The sequence below is a fragment of the Natator depressus genome, chromosome 1 (assembly GCF_965152275.1).
Source record: "Natator depressus isolate rNatDep1 chromosome 1, rNatDep2.hap1, whole genome shotgun sequence".
Lineage (NCBI taxonomy): Eukaryota > Metazoa > Chordata > Testudines > Cheloniidae > Natator > Natator depressus.
In genome coordinates this window covers 133,149,874-133,171,057 of record NC_134234.1, presented here as the reverse complement: position 1 = coordinate 133,171,057, position 21,184 = coordinate 133,149,874, and the positions used below count along the sequence as shown (strand labels likewise).

Sequence of the window (21,184 nt, the reverse complement as noted above, 5' to 3'; positions counted from 1 at the left end):
ACACCTACTCTGTCTAGATCAGGGGTCCCCAACGCAGTGCCCGCTGGTGCAATGGTGCCCGCCAGGGAAGTTGTGGGCACCCACCAGGGAAGTTGTGTGCACCCGCAGGACACTGCGCCGCTGAAATGCCGCCGCCGAGCAAAGCCACCTGAGAACCGCCCGCCGTTGCCGCTTCTCGGTGGCATTTTGGCAGTGAGGCTTCTTTCCACTGCCACTTCTCGGTGGCGTTTCGGCAGCGGGGTGTTCGGCGCCCACCACAGTCTGTTGGGAATACAAATGTTCTATTCCCACAGAAAAGTTGGGGACTACTGGTGTAGGTGATCAGCAGACAGGTTTGCTTTGCTACAGTGATCAATTTTGGCTGTTTTGGATTAAAATTTATTTATGAGTGGGGAAGTATTGCTTCTTAGAGGCACCTAGGGGAGGTGTTTAGTGTTCCAAGATTTTTGGGTGGGGGCTCAAGCTGGTTCTGTTTTCCAATGTTAAGAAAATCTCTATGATATTGAACGTGGTTTCCTGGCCCTTGTGGCTGCTGACACCACCTGGCAGAAGGCTCACACAAGAATGAGTATAAGGGAAAATACACTGTTTTGCCCATGTTAAATTTTTCCCCCAGCAGTCTTGATGAGACGATCTATGCTTCCATGCTTTGTAGCAGCGACTTAAAATTTACAGGGGGGCGGGGGAAGGGGTCAGCCTCGTGTCCATTACTACCCTTGTGAAAACCTGGCCAAGTTACCTTTGAAGAATCCCCATGTGCACATGCTCAGAAGAGACTTGTTGAGGGGCATCTAAATTCTCCAAAGATTTCACCTGCCCTGGGCATGCTCCATTCCCTCACCACTCCTATGACCAGGCTGTACATGCATCATCCGTAAGGTTAAGATTTTGTCACAGTTATTTTTAGTAAAAGTCACTGACAGGTCACGGTGTTATACCAATAAAATAAAAACTAGCAGGATCTTATTAAAGGGGGAAAGGCAAAATGCCACATTTATTGTGAATACAGAAAGAATCATAGCAAGCAGTTAGTTATAGCTATAACATTCCATTCAATTTCATATTTATTCACACATTCATTCATACACACACAGGTTCTGCAAGGTTGTTATCATCGTTGCAAGCCTTAGAGTTGCTCATGCCAAGCCACTGGCCAGGTGGCCTGGACATGAGGAGGGAGCAGAGCCTTGTCAGATGCACATCTAATGCTCCTGGAAGTTGGTTTGCAGAATCAGACCCCAGAGTTCTCACTTTCTAGAGTCCATTTTTATAGGAATTTCTTCCTATGCCAGTCTATGGGAATTGCTTCATCATGCTGTTGCTGAATCAATCAGCAGATGGCACATTCCTGACGGCTCCGTGTTGTTCTTCGGTTCTCCCATCCTTGAGGCTGTTGGGTGGATTCCAGTCTACCCTCCAGGGGTCCTCTGGTTGTTTCCATTTGACGCCTTCTTCGACCCATGGACACTGGATTCTTAGGCTGGCACCTCCCTGATCATTCAGTTATTATCCACACCAAGCATCCATCCACATACATCCTCTATCTCTATTTTAATCACAATTGTTAACAAAGCGAGATAAATACAACAAAAGGGCGGGGAGTCTCTGGGTGCTGCTTCTGTTGTTACAAAGAATTGCTTTGAGAACAGACTCTGTCTTAGGATGTACTAACACAATTAGCAGCTTGCAAGTTTCACACACAGAGGGAGAGAAAGAGTACCAAAAACCAAGAGACCTCTTAATTAGTAATACCCTGGAATTTAAACTATGGGGAATCAAACTCATTTGTGATTTTAATACAGAACTTCCTTAATATGATCCAACATAAGGAAGAAGATAATAGAAAAGCCCTTATAAGCTTTATTGGTCCATTTATTCATTTCTGTTAAAGGATCAAATTACCACTCCAAAATCACTGACTAGAGTGGAACTGCTCAGGTATAACTGAGAAAAGTATTGTTCCATTGTGTTCTGTTTTACATTCAGTAAGTTGGATTCTCCCATTTAAGTATCACTAGCTGATGACTTGTACAAACTTTGTTGATTTTGTTGTCATCTAACCTTCATGTCATTCCTCCTGATAAGACAGTTTGGTTTAGATCTTCATTGGGGCCTCTGGGAGTTAGGCACCCCAGTCTTATTGACTTGTAATGCAGTGGCTCTCAAACTTTTTTACTGGTGACCTCTTTCACATGTCAAGCCTCTGAGTGTGACCTCCTTTATAAATTAAAAACACTTTTAAATATATTTAACACCATTATAAATGCTGGAGGCAAAGTGGGGCTTGGGGTGAAGGTTGACAGCTTACGACCCCCTGAGGGGTCCTGACCCCCAGTTTGAGAGCCCCTGTTCTAATGGGATTTGGACATGAAACACCTTTGGGCATACTTGAAAATATCAGCCTATATTAATAGGTCTATCAGTGAATCAGTTTATTAGCATGATTTCCACTAATAGAGTAAAAATTTTTATTTTTATTCCCTATGGTAGATAGCCATTTGCACCCATTAAGAGGAATGCTGATGTAAGAGAAGACCCAATTCTAAGAGTGATCATGCAGTCCACAAAGCTACAGAGCCGACCCCATTATTAGACAGACCAGTGTAGTTTGGAATTTTCTGCCCCATGCCAGTAGCAAGGGCAGCTATAAGACATCTGACATTGGATCCAAGCATGGGTAATTGATGGTCAACAGCCAGAGTCAGGCAGTGAGGTCACAGTGTGTACACTTTCTATGTGTATAACAGGTGTGAAGAAACCAAAAGCTGATTTTAAAGAAGCAAACATTCTAAATCAACACAAGACTAAAACACACAACGAAGCACCACTAGACCACTTGCAAGTGTCCCTGTTAAGCCGCAACTATTGTTAGTAAGTATCATTGGACTGAAGTATAAAAACGGGTTCATTAAAAGGTAGCCAAAGGTAAGACTGTTCTTAATTCTCACTAGCAAGTTAGATAGTTTTGGAAGTTCCATGATGTTAAACATACAATTCATAATGGCTAATTACATGTGTAATTAGTGGTGATAACTGACAAGTATTGAGAAACAGTTTACACAAATCATCAGTACAGCACAGTATCTGTGTATATCATCTTCCACTTGCCTGTAGTAGCATAACTGACATTAATTTAGGCCAAAGTACTGTACTGTTCGCTTCCTTCATACTTCCTCAAACACTTTAGTAGAGAATCAACACTTCCAATGAGGCTGTTTTAACTAGATTCTAATTATGTACTCAAAACTGATAATGTCTCAATACAAAGATATCTGCTACAAGGAAGAAGACAGTCTTCTCTCTTTACCGTCATTTAATGGAATCTGTGTACAATGTATTATATCTTTTATAATTTTCTGTTAGCACTACACTTTTTAGATTTTGCCAGAAAAGGCCTTCAGCATGTGGATTCTTAGGCCAGTCAAGAACAGAGCTCTTGCAGATCTTCCTCCTCCTTTCCCTTTGGAAAGGCTGCCGACCCCTGGGCTAACCTCTTTCTATATACTGTACACCCCATCATCTCGCATGCTGTTATCAGTTAGCACTGCACTTTTTAGTCTTTGCCAGAAAAGGCCTTCAGCATGTGGATTCTTAGGCCAGTCAAGAACAGAGCTCTTGCAGATCCTCCTCCTCAGCCTCAGGTACTGGGAATGCTGTAGCACCGGCTCCAGTAGAATGAACACAATCACATCCGTATTCTCATCCATTAGCCTCTGCAGAGCGATATAAAAAGCGGTTTTAAAGTTCCCATTTTTCACATATCTTTCGGTTAGAACAAAGATGGTCTTTCTGCTGTGATGGATGCTCTGTGCAAGGTTGTCAATGACAGCCTTTCCCGGCTCCCAGTCCCTTTCCTCCAAACAAAGCAGAACTTGCTTGTCTTCACTTTCCTCTAGACGAAATCGTAGCTCATTTATTACCCAGTCAGTTACTGTTGCATCCAGAGTATCATAGGCTATGTAAGCATCATAGAGAGCTTTGGTCATGCCAAGAGATTTATATCCTTTTAGTTTTGCCGTACAAAAATAGTAAATATACCAGGCATCCCAATAAAATAAATGTTTTGTGATAGCTGTTGTCATAATGGTCAGAATAATGAAGAATGATAAACAAAAGCATATTGCTGCAACCTTATCCAAAGTACAGGCATATATGTCTAAACTTATGATGCTCTTCCCTTTTTGATCTCCAGGTGTTGCACAAATGACATCTGTTGCCAGTCGTGGGATACTAATATTAACATAATGATTTATCCAGTTTTTGAAATCAACAGTTGCACAGGTGCATTCGAAAGGGTTTCCTTTTAAGTCCAAAAGCTCTAAATAAATTAAGTTATCATACTGAGGTATTGACTGGTTTATGGAAGGCAGCTCATTGTAACTTAAATCAAGGTGCAGGAGGCTGCTGGCTTTATTAAAAAATCCATCAGCAAGCTGAGAAATCTTGTTTTGTCGAAGCACTAGTCTCTGAAGGGAAGCTGTGCAGTTGGCAAGGTTATCAGTTACAAAAGACAGATCATTTGAGCTCAGGTCCAGTAATGTGAGGTTCTGAAATTGTTGCAAGGCTGTCCATTCAAAGTCCTTTAATTCATTGTTGGTTAGGTGTAGCTCAATTAGGCTTTGTGGCAGGCCACGGAATGCGTTGGTAGGAATTTTATGAAGTCTGTTGTAGGATATGTCAAGATGAGTCAGATTGCAGAGTCTTTTAAAAATATTTATGTATCTATTATCTCCATTTTTCCATAAAATATCAAGGCGGTTTCCTTTGAACACTAACTCTTTCAGGGAGCTGCTAGTTAGATTAGGCTCTGTGAGTGTAAAAATTTCATTGTAACTTAAGTTTAAAACTTTTAGATACGGAAGATTTTCAGTAAATCCCAATCTGTGTGTTATCCCTGACACAATAAAATAGTGTACGTTGTAGCTGAGGTCCAGTACCTCTAGCCTAGGCAGTTCATAAAATGCATATTGATAAGCCAAATCAAGTTTATTAAAAGACAGATCTAAATATTTGAGATTAGGTAGAAAGATAAATTCAGTGCCATTCAAAGCTTGTCCAATGCCATTTGAGGACAAATTCAAACATGCTATATCATGGAAACCTTTAAATTGCTGTTGGTCAATGAAGAAAATACTGTTTAAGCTTAGATCTAATGATTTACCATACATGCTGCATTGGGGTTTGATTAAAGGAAAAATGGGATTATACACACTGCTACTGTCTTTGCCTTCTGCTGGTACCATACTATTTACTGATGGCTCAAGATCAGTATCTGTTGAACGACTTTGAATTACATGATTTTGGACTGATTCTCCTCTAATAACACTGTTATTGCTGCTCTCTAGTATAGGTGATATCCTGTTGTCAGACAAAGAAATTGTAGTCAGATTAGCAAAGAGCTGAAACACACTGAGATCAATTTGCTTGATAAAGTTGACTCCTAAATTGAGGATGTGTAGTTTGGTAAGATTTATGAGGGGCCGAAGGTGTTTGCTCTTAAGTTCCTTGAACACGTAACCTTTTAAGTGCAGTTGCTGGAGAGAGACCAGGTTGGAGAACTTGTCTGAAATATTTATATACCTCGGGTATGACTTCCTTGCATAGTTAAAAGATAAATCAAGCACCTCCAAATAAGGCAGCTGGAGTAAAAACTCTCCAGAGGCTATTTCCTTTATTAAGTAGTTAAATTCAAGATGCAGCACCTTTAACTGTGTTGTGTTATAAAACCAGCTGGCCGGTAAGTTAATGAGAGAGGTGCTGGAGAGGTTTAAATTCTGTAAATTTTTCAGATGCTGGAAAGCAAGAGGATGTATTTGAATGGCGGAGTCCCCAATGCAAGGTTCACATGGGTAGGGGGCATTGTAGCACCTTGGACAGTTCCCACTTAAGTCAAGGACTTCTATATTAGACAGTTCATTAAAATCATCTTGGTTGATGGTTTTGATCTTGTTGCTGCTGAGGTAAAGTTTCCTTAGAGATGAAGGCAGTTTGCTTGGAACTCGGGTCAGGTTGTTGAAGGCAAGTGACAGGACTGTCAAAACAGTGAGGTCCGAGAAAGCCCCATTGTCTGCAAGGAAAGCTTTTTCACAGGGATTGCCATAATAACAATTCCCATCCATATAGAGTTCTTTCAGTTGTGTGAGTTCTGAAAAATTTTGCCGACAGACAGAAAGTATGTTGTTATATCTCAAACTCAGTGAGGTTAAGGACAATGGCATCCCAACTGGTATTTTACATAGGTGATTTTCATCAGCTAGTAATTCCCTTAGCTTTGTTAAGTTAGCAAAAGCTCCATCTTCAATTACCATTCCTTTTTTACACAAATCATGAGCCTCTTCCTCTGCCTTAGAGTAGTGATTTCTGTTTAGATCTATTTTCATAAGATTATTCAGGCCCTGAAAAGATTCTTTAAATACCTCCTTTATAAGGTTGTCTGAGAGCTTTAATTCTGTTACATTACCATGCATTGCAGCAGGCACACTTCTCAGTTGACGGGCACTGCAGTCAAAAATGACGGAGGAGTTATTCACGCTGACATCACATGGCAGGGTTCTAGGATACTTGGTCTCAGCGAGAATTTCTGAAGTACCATAAGCCAGAAGAAGTAGCCATATTAGATTTGGGATTGTGGGATTCATGTTTCCCTTAAAAAAGAGAGTGTGCTTTTTATAATAATAAATAGGTAGCATTAGTATAGCAGTTTTGAAACTAGCATCATCAGTTCATCAATTCATAGTCCAAGGTTTGCAAAATTGGGTGCCTGAATTTCTGGTGCTTAATGTAAAACAAATTTAAAGGGCCTGATTTTTAAGAGATGGAGCTGAGTAGTTTCTGAAAAGCAGATCTTGTCAAGGTTATCTCAGCTTGAATACCCCAAAATATAGGCACCCAAAATCACTAGTCTTTTTTTGTACATTGTAGCTGTGGTTTTTAAGACATTTTAGTTTGTCTTCTTTATCCCTCCCATTACAAGTGCAACCAAAAAGTTTAGTTACAAGGTTGATAGGAAATTATACATAGTATAAAAATTAATTATAATGGCATCTTAGCATCATCCAACCTGTGCACAGAATGAGGCAGGTGTCTTGTACATAAAACAGCATGTGCTCATGTAATTAAAGATTTTGTATCAGAATGCATATGCACAAGGGAACTGAATTAAGGTTAATTAATTCTGGCATTTCCTAATTTTCAGTGATTGCCTTTGGAACCTTCATGTTCTTTTTAATGTAAGTTTTTTTCTGTCACTATCTAAAAAGTAAACTGAGCCCCTCCCCCAAAATCTTGCATCTCATAGAACCATATTGATACCCACAATGGTCATCAGAAGGATGAGACCTTTAGATCCACCACACAGTCCTCTACTGCTTGAGCTACTGGAGTAACTAGCAGTGTTAGTAGGCTGTTCTCCTCTCTGCTGCACCAACCACTGCAGGCAGATGAGAGACATATTTTGTCAGTGCATTTCTCAGGTATTTTCTAGACAGCAGAAGAATATTGGTATACAGGAATCTAGACTCCAGTTGCTGGTTCTGGAGGGGAGTATTCTCCAGTGGTTACAGACCTTTTTGCTTCTTTCCCCACCATCAGCCCCCCCACACACACTTTTGCCTCTGTACCCTAGCATGTATCCTCAGCCTGTCCTCTCTCCTTCTGTCCTATCCAGGTTGCTCCTCTTTCCCTCTACTCCCCATACAACCTGCTCCTAACCCTGCCCCTGCAACTCTGCCCTCACTCCTCTGCATTCATGTCAGGATGCTTCTCCCTTCTCTTCCATGCTGCCTGGATATCATGGGGGGTGGGGATGGGGGAGCATTGAGAACACAGGAGAAGCAATCTCCAGCTCTCAGTTCCTGTGCTCAGTACCAAAATGGCTCCCACAATTACAGGGAAAGCCTTGCTCCAGCCCTGGAGCTGGACCACATTCAGAAATGAACAGCCCCAGTCTTCTCAGTCTCTGGTCAGTGGAAGTCTCTCCATGCCATCTTTTTTGCCAGCTAGGTTTCTTTTTAAAAAAAAAGATTTAAAAAAAATGGACAGCTAAACCTGAAGCCATTTTTAAAAAGCTCTACCTAAAATCTGCATAACAGAATAAATAGGGCAAGTATTTGTCAAAACAAAAGTGGAGAGAAAGTGGCGGGAAGAGCCTGGGGGGAGTATGAATAGGAAGGCACTGGCAACCAGTTCAAAAATGCTCACCTTGCCTCAGCCAGGCTACCAGTTAGGCATATGGATCGGATTCAGACTAGGGTTCCTTATCATTCTACCAGTTCCCTTGAACCCTCCAATTCCTTCTCCCATTTTCTAGTTTTAAAATATTGTAAAATATTTGGGGCCATGCTCATACACAGTGGAGATGAGTACAACTTCCTTGATTTCAGGAGAGTTGCACCCACTTATGCCAAAGCTGCAGTAGACCCCATGAGTGTCCATGTTTTGCCAAGAACCCAGTGTTGATTAGTGCTAATTTCATGTATAAAAAGCTAGGTGGGAGAAGTATGCTTTGTGATTTTCCTATGCAACAAACTAGCTAGCTGAGCTCACATGCAGTTTATGTTAACAGGACCCTGAAATGAAGACAGTAATGCTACACATCCATGTTTAGAAGCAATAATTCAGGGCCCCCTTTCCAACAGCATGTTACGTGCATTTATTATTTGTTGTTTGATTCTTTTCTAGGGCTTAATTACAGGTGCTGAAATAAATGTATTAAAACAATTACTACAATGGCATCATTTGTTAGAAAAAACTTGAAGATACACAAGTCATGCAATTCAGTTTCAATTCAGTGGAGGTTTTGCCTGAGCAATGAGTGCAGGACGTCACTGGGCTTTCACAGCTACTGTACAGGCATCACGTGCCTCCCTGAATATGTACAAACACCATCAGCAATTCCAGTTGTGAAATAGGAAATATGATTTATTGCTAGCAGAAAACAAACAGTTTGGAATAGCTTCTTAGACTTTGAAAAAGCTGATCAGAATTGCTTATTAGGCAGCATTTTCCTTGGAATTCACTATACTACTTTTTCACTGCTTTATTTCCCTTTCTCGGCCTTATTGGATAAAAATTATTAGGGAATGAGCCAAAGCCCATTGAAGTCAATAGAAAGACACCTATTGACTTCACTGGGCTTTGGCCATGAAGGATTTTATGTGACTATTATGGTCACAAAAAGACTCATGCTTTATTTACTCTGCATTAACTGTCTCAATAGCCATGTTGGTTTGAAATCACTCCATGATAGCTGCTTGTGTCATGTTTAGAAATACCTGAAATTCTGAGGATCATTTTGACGCCCTGATCCTACTCCCAATGCAGTCAGTGGTAAAACTTCTGTTGGCTGAATTGGAAACAGGAGCAGCCTCCTTGTCAGCAACTGTGGTTTACAAATGAGATGCCCGCAAAAACCCTAAATATTTGAACCCTGTTTGGGAAACAGAGAATTGAACTTTAGGTAACAAGTCAATTTAGGTTCTCATTACAGTCTTAAGGGTATGTTCACACTGCAAGTAAAGGTGTGATTGCAGCTCGGATAGACAGAGCTGCAGTAGCCTGGCTAAAAATAGCAGTTTAGATGCAACATTGTGAGCTGTACAAGTCTGCCTGGAACCCTGGGTACCAACATGGGTTGCTACAGCCCACGCATCTACCCTGCTGTCTTTAGCCATGTTAGTACAGGCATGTAAAGCTGCTGTGTGCACGTCAGTTTGAGCCATTTGTAATGTTGTTGCAGCCAGGCTGGCCCCAGAATATTAGAGACAAGGTGGGTGAGGTCATATCTTTAATTGGGCCAGCTTTTGAAGTGAGACCTCAGATTGGAGTGTACATCTGGTTCTGATCCTGCAAACATTTAGGCAAATGAGTAACAGTTGTACACAGAAGTAGTCTTACTGAGCTCAGTGGAAATACTCAGCACCATGAATTTATTCACTTGTGTGTCTGTAGGATCAGACACATAGTTTTATCCTTCAGATGTCTTTAATTTTTTAGACAAATGCTAACGAGAGGAAAATTGATAGGAAGGAAACTCTTAACATGCTGAAGGCAAGATTCATAGTGTAACCGATAAACATATAAACAGGAAGAATGAAGGGGTAAAAGAAGTGGAAAGAAGAAAGGCAAAGAAGCCAAGGAGACCATAGTCATACAATTTTTTTATTATTATTTTGTAAAAATTGTGTTCAAGTTATAGATCAGATAAAACTAGGCACTGTATAATCAAAACACTTTACAATTTAACAAAATTACATTTAACTTAGAAAATGATGAATAAAAGCATCCAAGTTTTAGAATGATCTGTAGCAGATTGATAAGCCACAGAAAAAGTAAGACTTAATATTTAAACAAAATATAAAATTGTCTAATCAAACATTTTTTTAAAAAGATTGAAATATTTTTATTCCTTTCGACATGATAGAGTTACCAGCGCCACTTCCTAACATACAGCTGCAGCTTGCACAATAGTTAAAAGCACACATTTATTCCAAACTTCCTGCTAGTTCGAGATTTTCTAACTAGATGCTGTGGTGCTGATTCTGATCTCGTTTACTCTCACATAAATCAGGAAAAAACCCAATGTTTCTTTAAAATTCATGGCTGTATGTATGCACTTTTGCAAAATAAAAATACTTACTTTCTTTATTTTTCTGCTATACAAGATGTCAGTCCAGTGAAGAGTTTTTAAAACAGAGCAGAAGGGGTGAGCACCAGAGGCTGAAAGCACAGAAGGTAACTGAAGTACCCTGCTCAACTTCCCCAAACTGGCCACTACAGTGACAACAGAAGCTGGCTTGTGGTTTGCTATAGCCCAAGTGGGAAGAACAGAAGCCACGCCTATTTTGACAGTATAATTTATTGACTCATTTGGCACAAGAATATGCTGATAAGTTGAAATGACAAAACATGGCCAATTGAAGCATGGTTGAACAATAACTTTGTAAGCCAGGGAAAGTCCATATCAGAGAACAGAAAGCTGGCAAACTATTGGGAAGATAAAACATAAATCAGAGGAAAAATTCACAAAAGCTGAGATTTGCTTAGGCAGCACAAATTGAGGATTATTCTTTGTTGTGTCTTTTGTCCTTTAAACAATGATAATTATGGGAAGAAAGAAACCACATGGGCACAATGGGATCCAGTTTACCATGTTGACTAATGATACGCAACATGCAAGGCCTAATTAACCTATACAAATTGCTGCTTTGGCTGGTTTGTAAATGTCAAATACAGTGAGGCTACTAGATGGCTCCCAAACTACTTAAAGGGATATTGTCCTCTTCAGGGGCAGCTTTGAAAATTTACAGTGAAATACATGCTCAGCTGAAAAGCATAGCTTTCAGATAGCAAGGTGGTATGTGAGTGCTAAGTAAGATCGCTTGGCAAGGTAGTTGTAACATGCATAGAACAGTGTACATATATTCATATGTTACTGTCTTCATGGCTGGAAGAGGTATGATTTGTGTTCCCACCAACTTCACATGATTGAGGACCCCAGCAGGTCCTTCTCTTCCCTCTCCCTTACTGCCCTCCACCCCCACCCCAATCTATCAAGGGAAGGAAGAGAGCCCAGAGACTTCAAAGTGACTAGGTTTTTTGGCTGAGCACCTGTGAGCTCAGGATCATGTAATAAGCAAGGGACTGCCTGGTTTCAGTCTCAGCTCCTAGTCAGAGGCACACATGGCATGTTATCTTGGGGGTTGGACTGGATTTTGGAGAGGTGAAGATATGTTTTTCACTATCATGTCATCTCGTCCTCCACACTGAAGTCAGGACCTATCATGGTGAAAGACCAGTTTTAATTATTAGTTGGGATGCCAATTCTGAGACATTATACTGCTCCGACACACTGTTACAGGCATAGTGGAATTTTAAGGCAACTTGCTATGAACGAACATTGACAGAATGACACATAGATCCGCATGCCCCCCTCCCACTCTGTCACATCATCTTGCCAGGTCTCCAAGGTTCACAGATGACTTGTCACTGATTAAGGGTTTTGGAAACAGTCTTGAGACCGAATGCTCCAAACCAGACCAACTGCAGCCCACAGAACTTTTACATTCCCATGCTGTGGTTGTGAGAGAAACAATACCTCCATTTATGGCCACTGACACAGCTTCAGCAAAAGCTTGACAAGATGAGCTCTTCAGAATATTGAGCAGTTTCTTAAGCTTCCTTCCTGCACCTGTTGAGTCAGCTTAAGCACCTTCTCTTCAGCTCAGTGCTCCAACTTGCCTCCTTAAATACAGCTTCACCTTCTGCTGGATCCACTTTATTGTACAAAACATACCACTGCAAGTCGATCACACTCTCATTGAACTTAATGGGAGTTTTGCTAGTCAACTGGAGCATGACTGGGCCCTGTATTAACAAAAGAAGAAGATAATATGATAAATACAAAGTAGAGATCAGATCTTGCAGACATTTTTGTGCATTGGTACCCATTGCCCTAACCCTCAGATGCATCCAAGCTGCACTTTGGATGAACAGTAAATATTACTAAAAGCAGAAAATTATGTGAGCACTGAGGTTATGCATTTCACTGAATAACTTCATATTATGCGTTTTTAGCTAGAGTGCTTTAAATATGCAAGGCAGAATCTTTGGGACATAAAGCTCTGTCACAGTTACATTAGATGAAAGGCACTTCCCATAAAACAGCCCCATTCAATCAGCAAGGAAAATGATGGGGTAACCCAGGGGTTGGCAACCTATGGCACGCATGCCAAAGCCGGTACACGAGCTGATTTTTAATGGCATGCTGCTGCCTGCCGGGTCCCGGCTGCCGGCCCCGCTCAGCCCGCTGCCGAACCCAGGCCAGGACCCCGGCAGGCAGCAGCATGCCATTAAAAATCCTGCCCGCCCCGGCCCGCTCTTCTCTGCGCCCCCCCCACCCCCTTATGGGCACAGGGTGAAGAAGCTTGGTCCTGCCGTCTACTGCTGCAGGGCAGGCAAGGTTCCCCTCGTCCCCCACCATGCTGGGTTCCTGCCCCTCCTCCTCTCCCTCCCGGCCGCCAATCAGCTGATGGCCCTTGGGAGGGAGGGGGAGAAGCGGAGCCGCAGCCCACTCACTGCTTGGGGGAGGAGGTGGAGAAGAGGTGGGGACGGGGCCTTAGGGAAGAGCGGGGGGAATCAGGGCATATCCCCTCCAGCCCCCTGCCATGAGCTGCTCTGGGCAGGGTCTGGGAGCACCCCCATGCCCTCTGCCCTGGCCCCCCCCCACACCTCCAGCCCTCTGCCCTGACCCCTTCACCCCCCTCACACACACCCAGCCCTCTGCCCTGACTCCTGCACCTCCCCATGACCCCAGCCCTCTGCCCTGACCCCTGCACCCTCCTCACACACCCCCAGCCCCCTGCCCTGATCCCTGCACCCCCCCGACCCCAGACTTTACTCCAGCACCCCCCACACATACCCCCAGCCCTCTGCTCTGACCCCTGCACCTCCCCACAACCCCAGCCCTCTGCCCTGGCTCCTGCACCCTCCTCACACACCCCAGCCTCCCCACGCCCTGACTCCTGCACCCCCCTCATACACCCCCAGCCCTCTGCCCTGACCCTGCACCCCCCACAATCCCAGCCTTGACTCCAGCACCCCCCACACCCCATGCCCTGACTCCTGTACCCCCCTCACATGCCCCCAGCCCTCTGCCCTGACTCCTGCACCCTCCTCACACACCCCCAGCTCTCTGCCCTGATGCTGGCATCCCTCACCCCCCCCAGCCCTCTGCCCTGACCCCTGCACCCCCCACACACCCCAGCCTTCTGCCCTGACCCTGCACCCCCCACGACCCCAAACTTTACTCCAGCACCCCCACACCCTATGCCCTGACTCCTGCACCCTCCTCGCACACCCCCAACCCCATGCCCTGAGTCTTGCACCCCCCACATTTTCTCACTCCTCCCCCCCACATTCCTGATGGAATGGGAACTGCCCAGGTAAGCACTCCACACCCAAACCTCCTGCCCCAACCCTGAGTCCCCTCCCTCATTCCAGCTCCTGGCCAGACTGAACACTCCAACCCCCAATCTGCCCCTTCACCCCCAGCCCTGTGCTCAGTGCACTCCCACCCTCAGCTCAGTGCAGAGAGAGAGGAAGAGAATGGGCTAGAACCAGGGAGAAGGTAGGTATCCACTCTATGTGGGCAGGGCCAGGATCCCAGGCCGGCAGCGGGCTGAGCGGGGCCAACAGCCGGGACCCTGGCTGGCAGGAGCCGGTGGATGGAACCCCAGACCGGCAGCGGGCTGAGTGGTAGCAGGCTGAGCCGCTCAGCCCACTGCCGGTCTAGGGTCCCGGCCGCCGGCCCCGCTCAGCCTGCTGCCGGTCTAGGGTTCTGGCTGCCGGCCCCTTGCCAGCTGCAGGCCGCAGGCCCCCTCAGCCGGCCTAGGTGAACGGAACCCCAGGCTGGCAGCCAGCTGAGTGGGCCAGCGGCGTAAGATCAGCATTTTAATTTAATTTTAAATGAAGCTTCTTAAACATTTTGAAAACCTTGTTTACTTTACATACGACAATAGTTTAGTTATATAATATATAGACTTTTATAGAGAGAGAGACCTTCTAAAAAACATTAAAATGTATTACTGGCACGCGAAACCTTAAATTAAAGTGAATAAATGAAGACTCGGTACACCCCTTTGGAAAGAGTGTACAAGTAAGGTGCCACAAGTACTCCTTTCCCTTTGGAAAGGCTGCCGACCCCTGGGCTAACCTCTTTCTATATACTGTACACCCCATCATCTCGCATGCTGTTATCAGTTAGCACTGCACTTTTTAGTCTTTGCCAGAAAAGGCCTTCAGCATGTGGATTCTTAGGCCAGTCAAGAACAGAGCTCTTGCAGATCCTCCTCCTCAGCCTCAGGTACTGGGAATGCTGTAGCACTGGCTCCAGTAGAATGAACACAATCACATCCGTATTCTCATCCATTAGCCTCTGCAGAGCGATATAAAAAGCAGTTTTAAAGTTCCCATTTTTCACATATCTTTCGGTTAGAACAAAGATGGTCTTTCTGCTGTGATGGATGCTCTGTGCAAGGTTGTCAATGACAGCCTTTCCCGGCTCCCAGTCTCTTTCCTCCAAACAAAGCAGAACGTGCTTGTCTCCGTTTTCCTCTAGACGAAATCGTAGCTCATTTATTACCCAGTCAGTTACTGTCGCATCCTGAGTATCATAGGCGATGTAAGCATCATAGAGAGCTTTGTCTTTGGCTGTAGATTTGTATCCTTTTAATTTTGCTGCACAAATATAGTAAGTATACCAGACATCCCAGTAAAAAAAAATGTTTTGTAACAGCTATCAACATAATGTTAATAACAACAAAGAATGAAATATAAAATAATGTTGCAGCATCTTCCTCCGAAGTACAGGCATGCAGACCAGCAGAGACAACGCTCTTTTTTCTGTGCTTATCAGGGATTGCACAGTTGACTTTTGTTGCTAGCTGTGGTATATAAATATTACTTGACTGTATCCGTTTTATGAAGTCACTATTTTGGCAAGTGCAGGCAAAAGGGTTGCCTTTTAACTTTAAATATTTTACACCTTGTATTTGAACCAGTGTTGACTGGTTCATATATTTTAGCTTGTTGTGACTCAGATCAGAGAACAGAAGGCTGCCATTTGTATCTGAAAAGTCCACAGCAATCTCTGAAATCCTGTTACCCCTCAACAGCAGAGACTGCAGGGACTGTTTGAATGAAATATGAACAGTTCTGAAATTATTTTGACTCAGGTCAAGCAGCTTCAAATATTTCAGTCTGGTGAGGTTTGCAAAGATAAACACTTGCAGTCTGTTGTTGTTTAGGAATAGCTGTGTTAGGTTCAGTGGCAGGCTCAGGAATGCTTCACTAGGGATTTTTAAAAGTCTATTGTGGGATATATCAAGGTATGTTAGACTACTGAGATTCTTTAAAAAATGTATGTATCTTTCATGTTTGTCACCCCATAAAATATCAAGGCAGTTTCCTTTAAACACTAATTCCTGAAGGGAATTGCTGCTTAACTGTCTGTCTGTCAGTGTGGAAATAGCATTCCAACTTAAGTTTAAAACCTTTAGCTGAGGAAGTCTTTCAATAAATGCCAGTCTAAGTGTGACTCCTGCCAGGCGAAAATAATGCTTGTTATGGATCAGGTCTAACACTTCGAGAAGTTTCATTTCATTAAATGCAAAACCATAAGCCAAATCAATTTATTATTTGATAGATCTAAATATTTGAGTTTGGTTAGATTGAATTCAGTGCCATTGAAAGCGTGGTTAATATCATTTGAAGACAAATTCAAGCAGGCTATATCATTAAAACTTTTAAATTGATTTGGATTAATGAAGATGAGGCTGTTTGAGCTCAGATCCAATGCTTTGCCATATGAAGAACACTGGGGTCTAAGAATATAATACAAGAAATGGTCTATTTTTTTGTACTTTTGTGTTACTGAATGGCTCGGCTGGCCTTCTCGTTCCAGAGTTAGATGGCAATATGTTGGGAATGCCTTTTTTCCAACCAGTTCTAAAAGACAATTATTGTCCTCTACAAAAAGTGATATTCTGTTATCTGTTAAGTAGATTTCTGTGAGGTTACTAAAATTCTGGAATACAGCAAGCTCAATTCGTTTAATAAAATTTATCCCAAGATCAAGGATATTTAGCTTTTTTAGAGCAATTAGAGGTTTTAAGTGCTTTTCACACAGGTCTTGGAAAACATAACCTTTAAGATATAATCATTTTAAAGAGACTAGAGAAGAAAAATGTTGTGAGAGGTTTAGATACCGTAAGTATACTTTTTCCTCAAAGTTGAAAGATAAGTCACGTTCCTCTAAAGAAGTCAACTCCCGTAAGAATTTGCCAGAAGCTATTTCATTTTGTAAATAGTTAAATGCCAGGTGTAGCACCTTTAGCTGTGTCATGTTCTGAAACCAGATGGCTGGTACACTTGTAAGTGAGGTGCTGGTGAGAACCAAAGTCTTTAATTTGTTAAGATTTTGGAAAGCAAATTGGTGTATTTGAATGGAAGAGTATATAGTGCAGGGTTCACATGGAAAGGGGGCATTATAACATCTTGGACAGTTCCTGCTTAGGTCAAGAAGGTGCAAATTAACCAGTTCATTAAAATCACCCTGGCTGATTCTTGTTATCTTGTTAAAGCCAAGATAAAGTTCCCTTAGAGATGAGGGCAAATTGAGGGGCACTCGGGTCAGGTTGTTGTAGGAAAGTGACAGCACAGTCAAATTGGTGAGGGCCACAAAAGCCTGATCCTCTATTTCAAAAGTTTTTCCACAGGGATTGCTATAGAAACAGTTCCGATCCATGTAGAGTTCCTTCAAATTTTTGAGTTCTGAGAAGGTGTTGTTCTTAATAGAAACTATTTTGTTGGCATTCAGCTCTAATGAGGTTGTACTAGGTGAGAGACCTTTGGGTACTTCTTGCAGGTGATTGTGACTGTGAGCTAATTTCTCTAATTTTGTTAAGTTTCTAAACAAGCCAAGAGGCTGTACCATTGACTGACTTATTGCATTATAGTTAAGGTTGAAACTATAGTAAAAAACAAAATTGTCAGACATATAGATGAATATGATTTGTTGGGGAAGAGTGAACATAGTTTTTGTAAAGGGAAATCATGCCTCACCAATCTACCAGAATTCTTTGTGGGGTTCAACAAGCATGTGGACAAGGGGGATCCAGTGGATATAGTGTATCTAAATTTTCAGAAAGCCTTTGACAAGGTCCCTCACCAAAGGCTCTTAATCAAAGTAAGCTGTCATGGGATAAAAGGGAAGGTCCTCTCATGGATCAGTGACTGGTTAAAAGATAGGAAACAAAGGCTAGAAATAAATGGTCAGTTTTCAGAATGGAGAGAGGAGAATAGTGGTGACCCCCAGGCAGGGCCATCCCTAGACATGGTGGTACCCTACACAGCCCCAGGCCTCCCCAGGGCTGGGCAGGAGCAGGCTTGGGGGGACAGAGGGGAAACCACTCCCCAACACTTACCGGCGGTGTGGCTGGGAGCCGGCGGAGTGGAGTGGGCTGGGACTGGGTAGCTCTACTTTCCACAGCCCAGTGAGTGCAGGGTGGGCCCAACCCTGCACTCACGGGGCGGCGGGAAGTGGAGCGACCCGGCCCCAGCCTGCTCCACTCTGCTCCTTGCCTCCCAGCCTTGGGACTTGGGGTCAGGAGGGAACCACCCCCCAGCACTCACCGGCGGCGTGGCTGGGAGCCGGCAGAAAGGAGTGGGCTGGGACCGGATCACTCTACTTCCCGCTACCCAGTGAGTGCAGGGCACGCCAGACCTCTGCTGCAGTCCCCTGGGACGTAGCTCGGGGAAGGGGTGGAGTGGGGGCGGGGCTGGGGCAAAGCAGGGGTTGAGTCTTTGGGGAAAGGGTAGAGTGGCGGTGGGATGGGGGTGGAGCAGGGCTTGGGGCAGCTTTCCTGGCCAGCTCAGCCGGCTGGGGGATTGGGCTGGCTGCTGGAGCAGCACACAGCTGCGTAGGGCACCAGGAAATTTGGGGCAATTTGGTGCCCCAAATTTCCTGGTGCCCTACACAGCTGCGTAGTTTGCGTATGGGTAAATACTGCCCTGCCCCCAGGGGTCTGTACTGGGGCCAGTCCTATTCAACATATTCATAAATGATCTGGAAAAAGGGGTAAACAATGAGGTGACAAAATTTGCAGATGATACAAAACTATTCAAAATAGTTAAATCCAAAGCTGACTGCGAAGAGTTACAAAGGGATCCCACAAACCTGGGTGACTGGGCAACAAAATGGCAGATGAAATTCACTGTTGATAAATGCAAAGTAATGCACATTGGAAAATGTAATCCCAACTATACATATGAAATGATGGGACTCTAAATTAGCTGTTACCACTCAAGAAAGAGATCTTGGAGTCATTGTGGATAGTTCTCTGAAAACATCCACTCAATGTGCAGCAGCAGTCTATTATGCTAACAGAATGTTGGGAATCATTAAGAAAGGGATAGATAATAAGACAGAAAATATCATATTGCCTCTATATAAATCCATGGTACTCCCACATCTTGAATACTGTGTGCAGATGTGGTCGCCTCGTCTTAAAAAAGATCTGTTGGCCTTGGAAAGGGTTCAGAAAAGGGCAACAAAAATGATTAGGGATATGGAATGGCTGCTGTATGAGGAGAGGTTAATAAGAATGGGACTTTTCAGCTTGGAAAAGAGACAACTAAGAGGGGACATGTTAGAGGTCTATAAAATCATGACTGGTGTGGAGAAAGTAAATAAGGAAATGTTATTTACTCCTTCTCATAACAAAAGAACTAGGGACCACCAAATGAAATTAATAGGCAGCAGGTTTAAAAGAAACAAAAGGAAGTATTTCTTCACACAGTGCACAGTCAACCTGTGGAACTCCTTACCAGAGGATTTGGTGAAGGCCTAAACTATAGAAGGGTTTAAAAAAGAACTAGATAAATTCATGGAGGATAGGTCCATCAATGGCTATTAGGCAGGATGGGCAGGGAAGGTGTCCTTAGCCTCTGTTTGCCAGAAGCTGGGAATGGGCAACAGGGGATGGATCACTTGATGATTACCTGTTCTGTTCATTCCCTCTGAGGCACCTGGCATTGGGCACTGTCAGAAGACAGGATACTGGGCTAGATGGACCTTTGGTCTGACCCAGTATGGCTGTTCTTATGCTCTTAGATGAATGACTCATTAATAACAATAGTGGCATCTGATGGAGCATTTATGCTCTATTTTACCATATGCTAATTAGTGCACAAACCTACATTCATAACATAATTAAAAAAGGACCAAGTATTTCATAAATATCATGACCTGAACATCATGGATTCAAGCTGTTTGTTATTTTATAAACTTGCCATCCACAGTTAAAAAGTGTCCAGAGGGGGATGAATGTTATTTTGGATGATTTTGGTGTGCAATGATAAACACTGCCTATATCAAGTATCCTATGTTATTATGAAAGCGTCTCAGGTACTGTTTCATACTTAAAAAGCAGTCATAAGGTTACATAAGAAGCAGAACCAACTGATGTTATACAAATTACAATGACTGGAAATTAAATGACCACAGTCCTCAGCTATACCCGGTGTCCACTGGCTACAGCTGAGGGAGGCGGGTATAGTTGCAGCTCCCCAATCCTGGAAGTGGCTAGGGACCAGTTTGCTTTCAATATAGTTTACAGCAGCCCCGCTCTAAACCAGGGTTTCCCAACCCATGAGTCTCTACCCAGCATTGGGTCACCAGAATGTGTCAAAGGGTTGTGTGGGAGTCCTGGGACGGCGTTGAAAGGTAGCTCTTTGTGGCTTTGGTCCTGTGGGGCTGGCTGGGTTCAGCTCCCCACTCCGGGTGTTGTGACCTGCTGCACAGGGCTGCAGTGCTGCTCAGGTTTGACCTGGACACCCTTCCATCATGATCACAGGGGACCCAGGCCAAACCTGAGCAGCATGGCAACCCTGTAGGTCACAATGCCTAGAGCGGGGAGCTGAGCCCAGACAGCCCCACAGGTGTGGAGCCACCACTCTGGTACCTTTGGTGTATTTATTTAGTATTTTTACATGGGAGTTTGGAGGATCTGGGCCCTAGTTATTTCAGTGAACTTAGGGCCTAGTCCAATGTGCATGTGGAGCACATGATCCTGTATATGTACAACTATCTTAGCCTTTGCAAACATTGTCAGTTCTAGCTGGGTATTTATTACAGTTGTGAGTGAATTTAGTCCCTGGGGATCATTGCATTAATAGCTCTGGCGTGGGCCATGTCTAGTGCAGATGTTGGGGAAATTTCTCCATTCAGCTCAGCCACTGTTCACCCAAACTTCTGCTATACTGCCCCTATCTCTCTTGAGCAAAGACTGTTAGTCATAGCAAGTAGACTGAATTATTTGGTGGCTATGCCTTGTTCAGAAATAGGAGCTAGATTAAGATCAGTAAACATAGGGCCTGCTCTCACATCCAGTAAAGTTGAATCAATGAGCAGGGGATCAGGCCCACAAACTAAAGCTGCTGTATTACCCGACTTTACGACTGAGCTCTTTTATTTGCGTATTGCTGACTAACACCCCCAAATTACACCTTTGGTTATAAACACTCAAAAACTTCACATTCACCTCCAATAGATACCAAAAAGCAATGTGCAGCTCAACGTCATCAAATTAGCACTCTAGTACAAAGTCTTCATGGTAATTGGGTGCCC

At 43.5% G+C, this 21,184-nt stretch overlaps 2 protein-coding genes across 2 annotated transcripts; both read right to left on the bottom strand.

Moving 5' to 3' along the window:
- Nucleotides 1-3,309: 3,309 nt before the first annotated feature.
- TLR8 (toll like receptor 8) lies at nt 3,310-6,638 on the bottom strand. The gene is made up of 2 exons (XM_074945870.1): nt 3,575-6,638; nt 3,310-3,395 (listed from the first exon to the last, which is right to left on the bottom strand). Exons 1-2 carry the CDS (start codon nt 6,636-6,638, stop codon nt 3,310-3,312), a joined length of 3,150 nt encoding a protein of 1,049 aa, XP_074801971.1.
- An 8,078-nt stretch (nt 6,639-14,716) lies between these two features.
- Nucleotides 14,717-17,491, bottom strand: LOC141981675 (toll-like receptor 8). The gene is given in 3 exon segments (XM_074943340.1): nt 14,717-15,277; nt 15,279-16,189; nt 16,192-17,491. Coding segments are annotated over 3 exon segments (2,772 nt in total).
- Between the last annotated feature and the right edge of the window lie 3,693 nt (nt 17,492-21,184).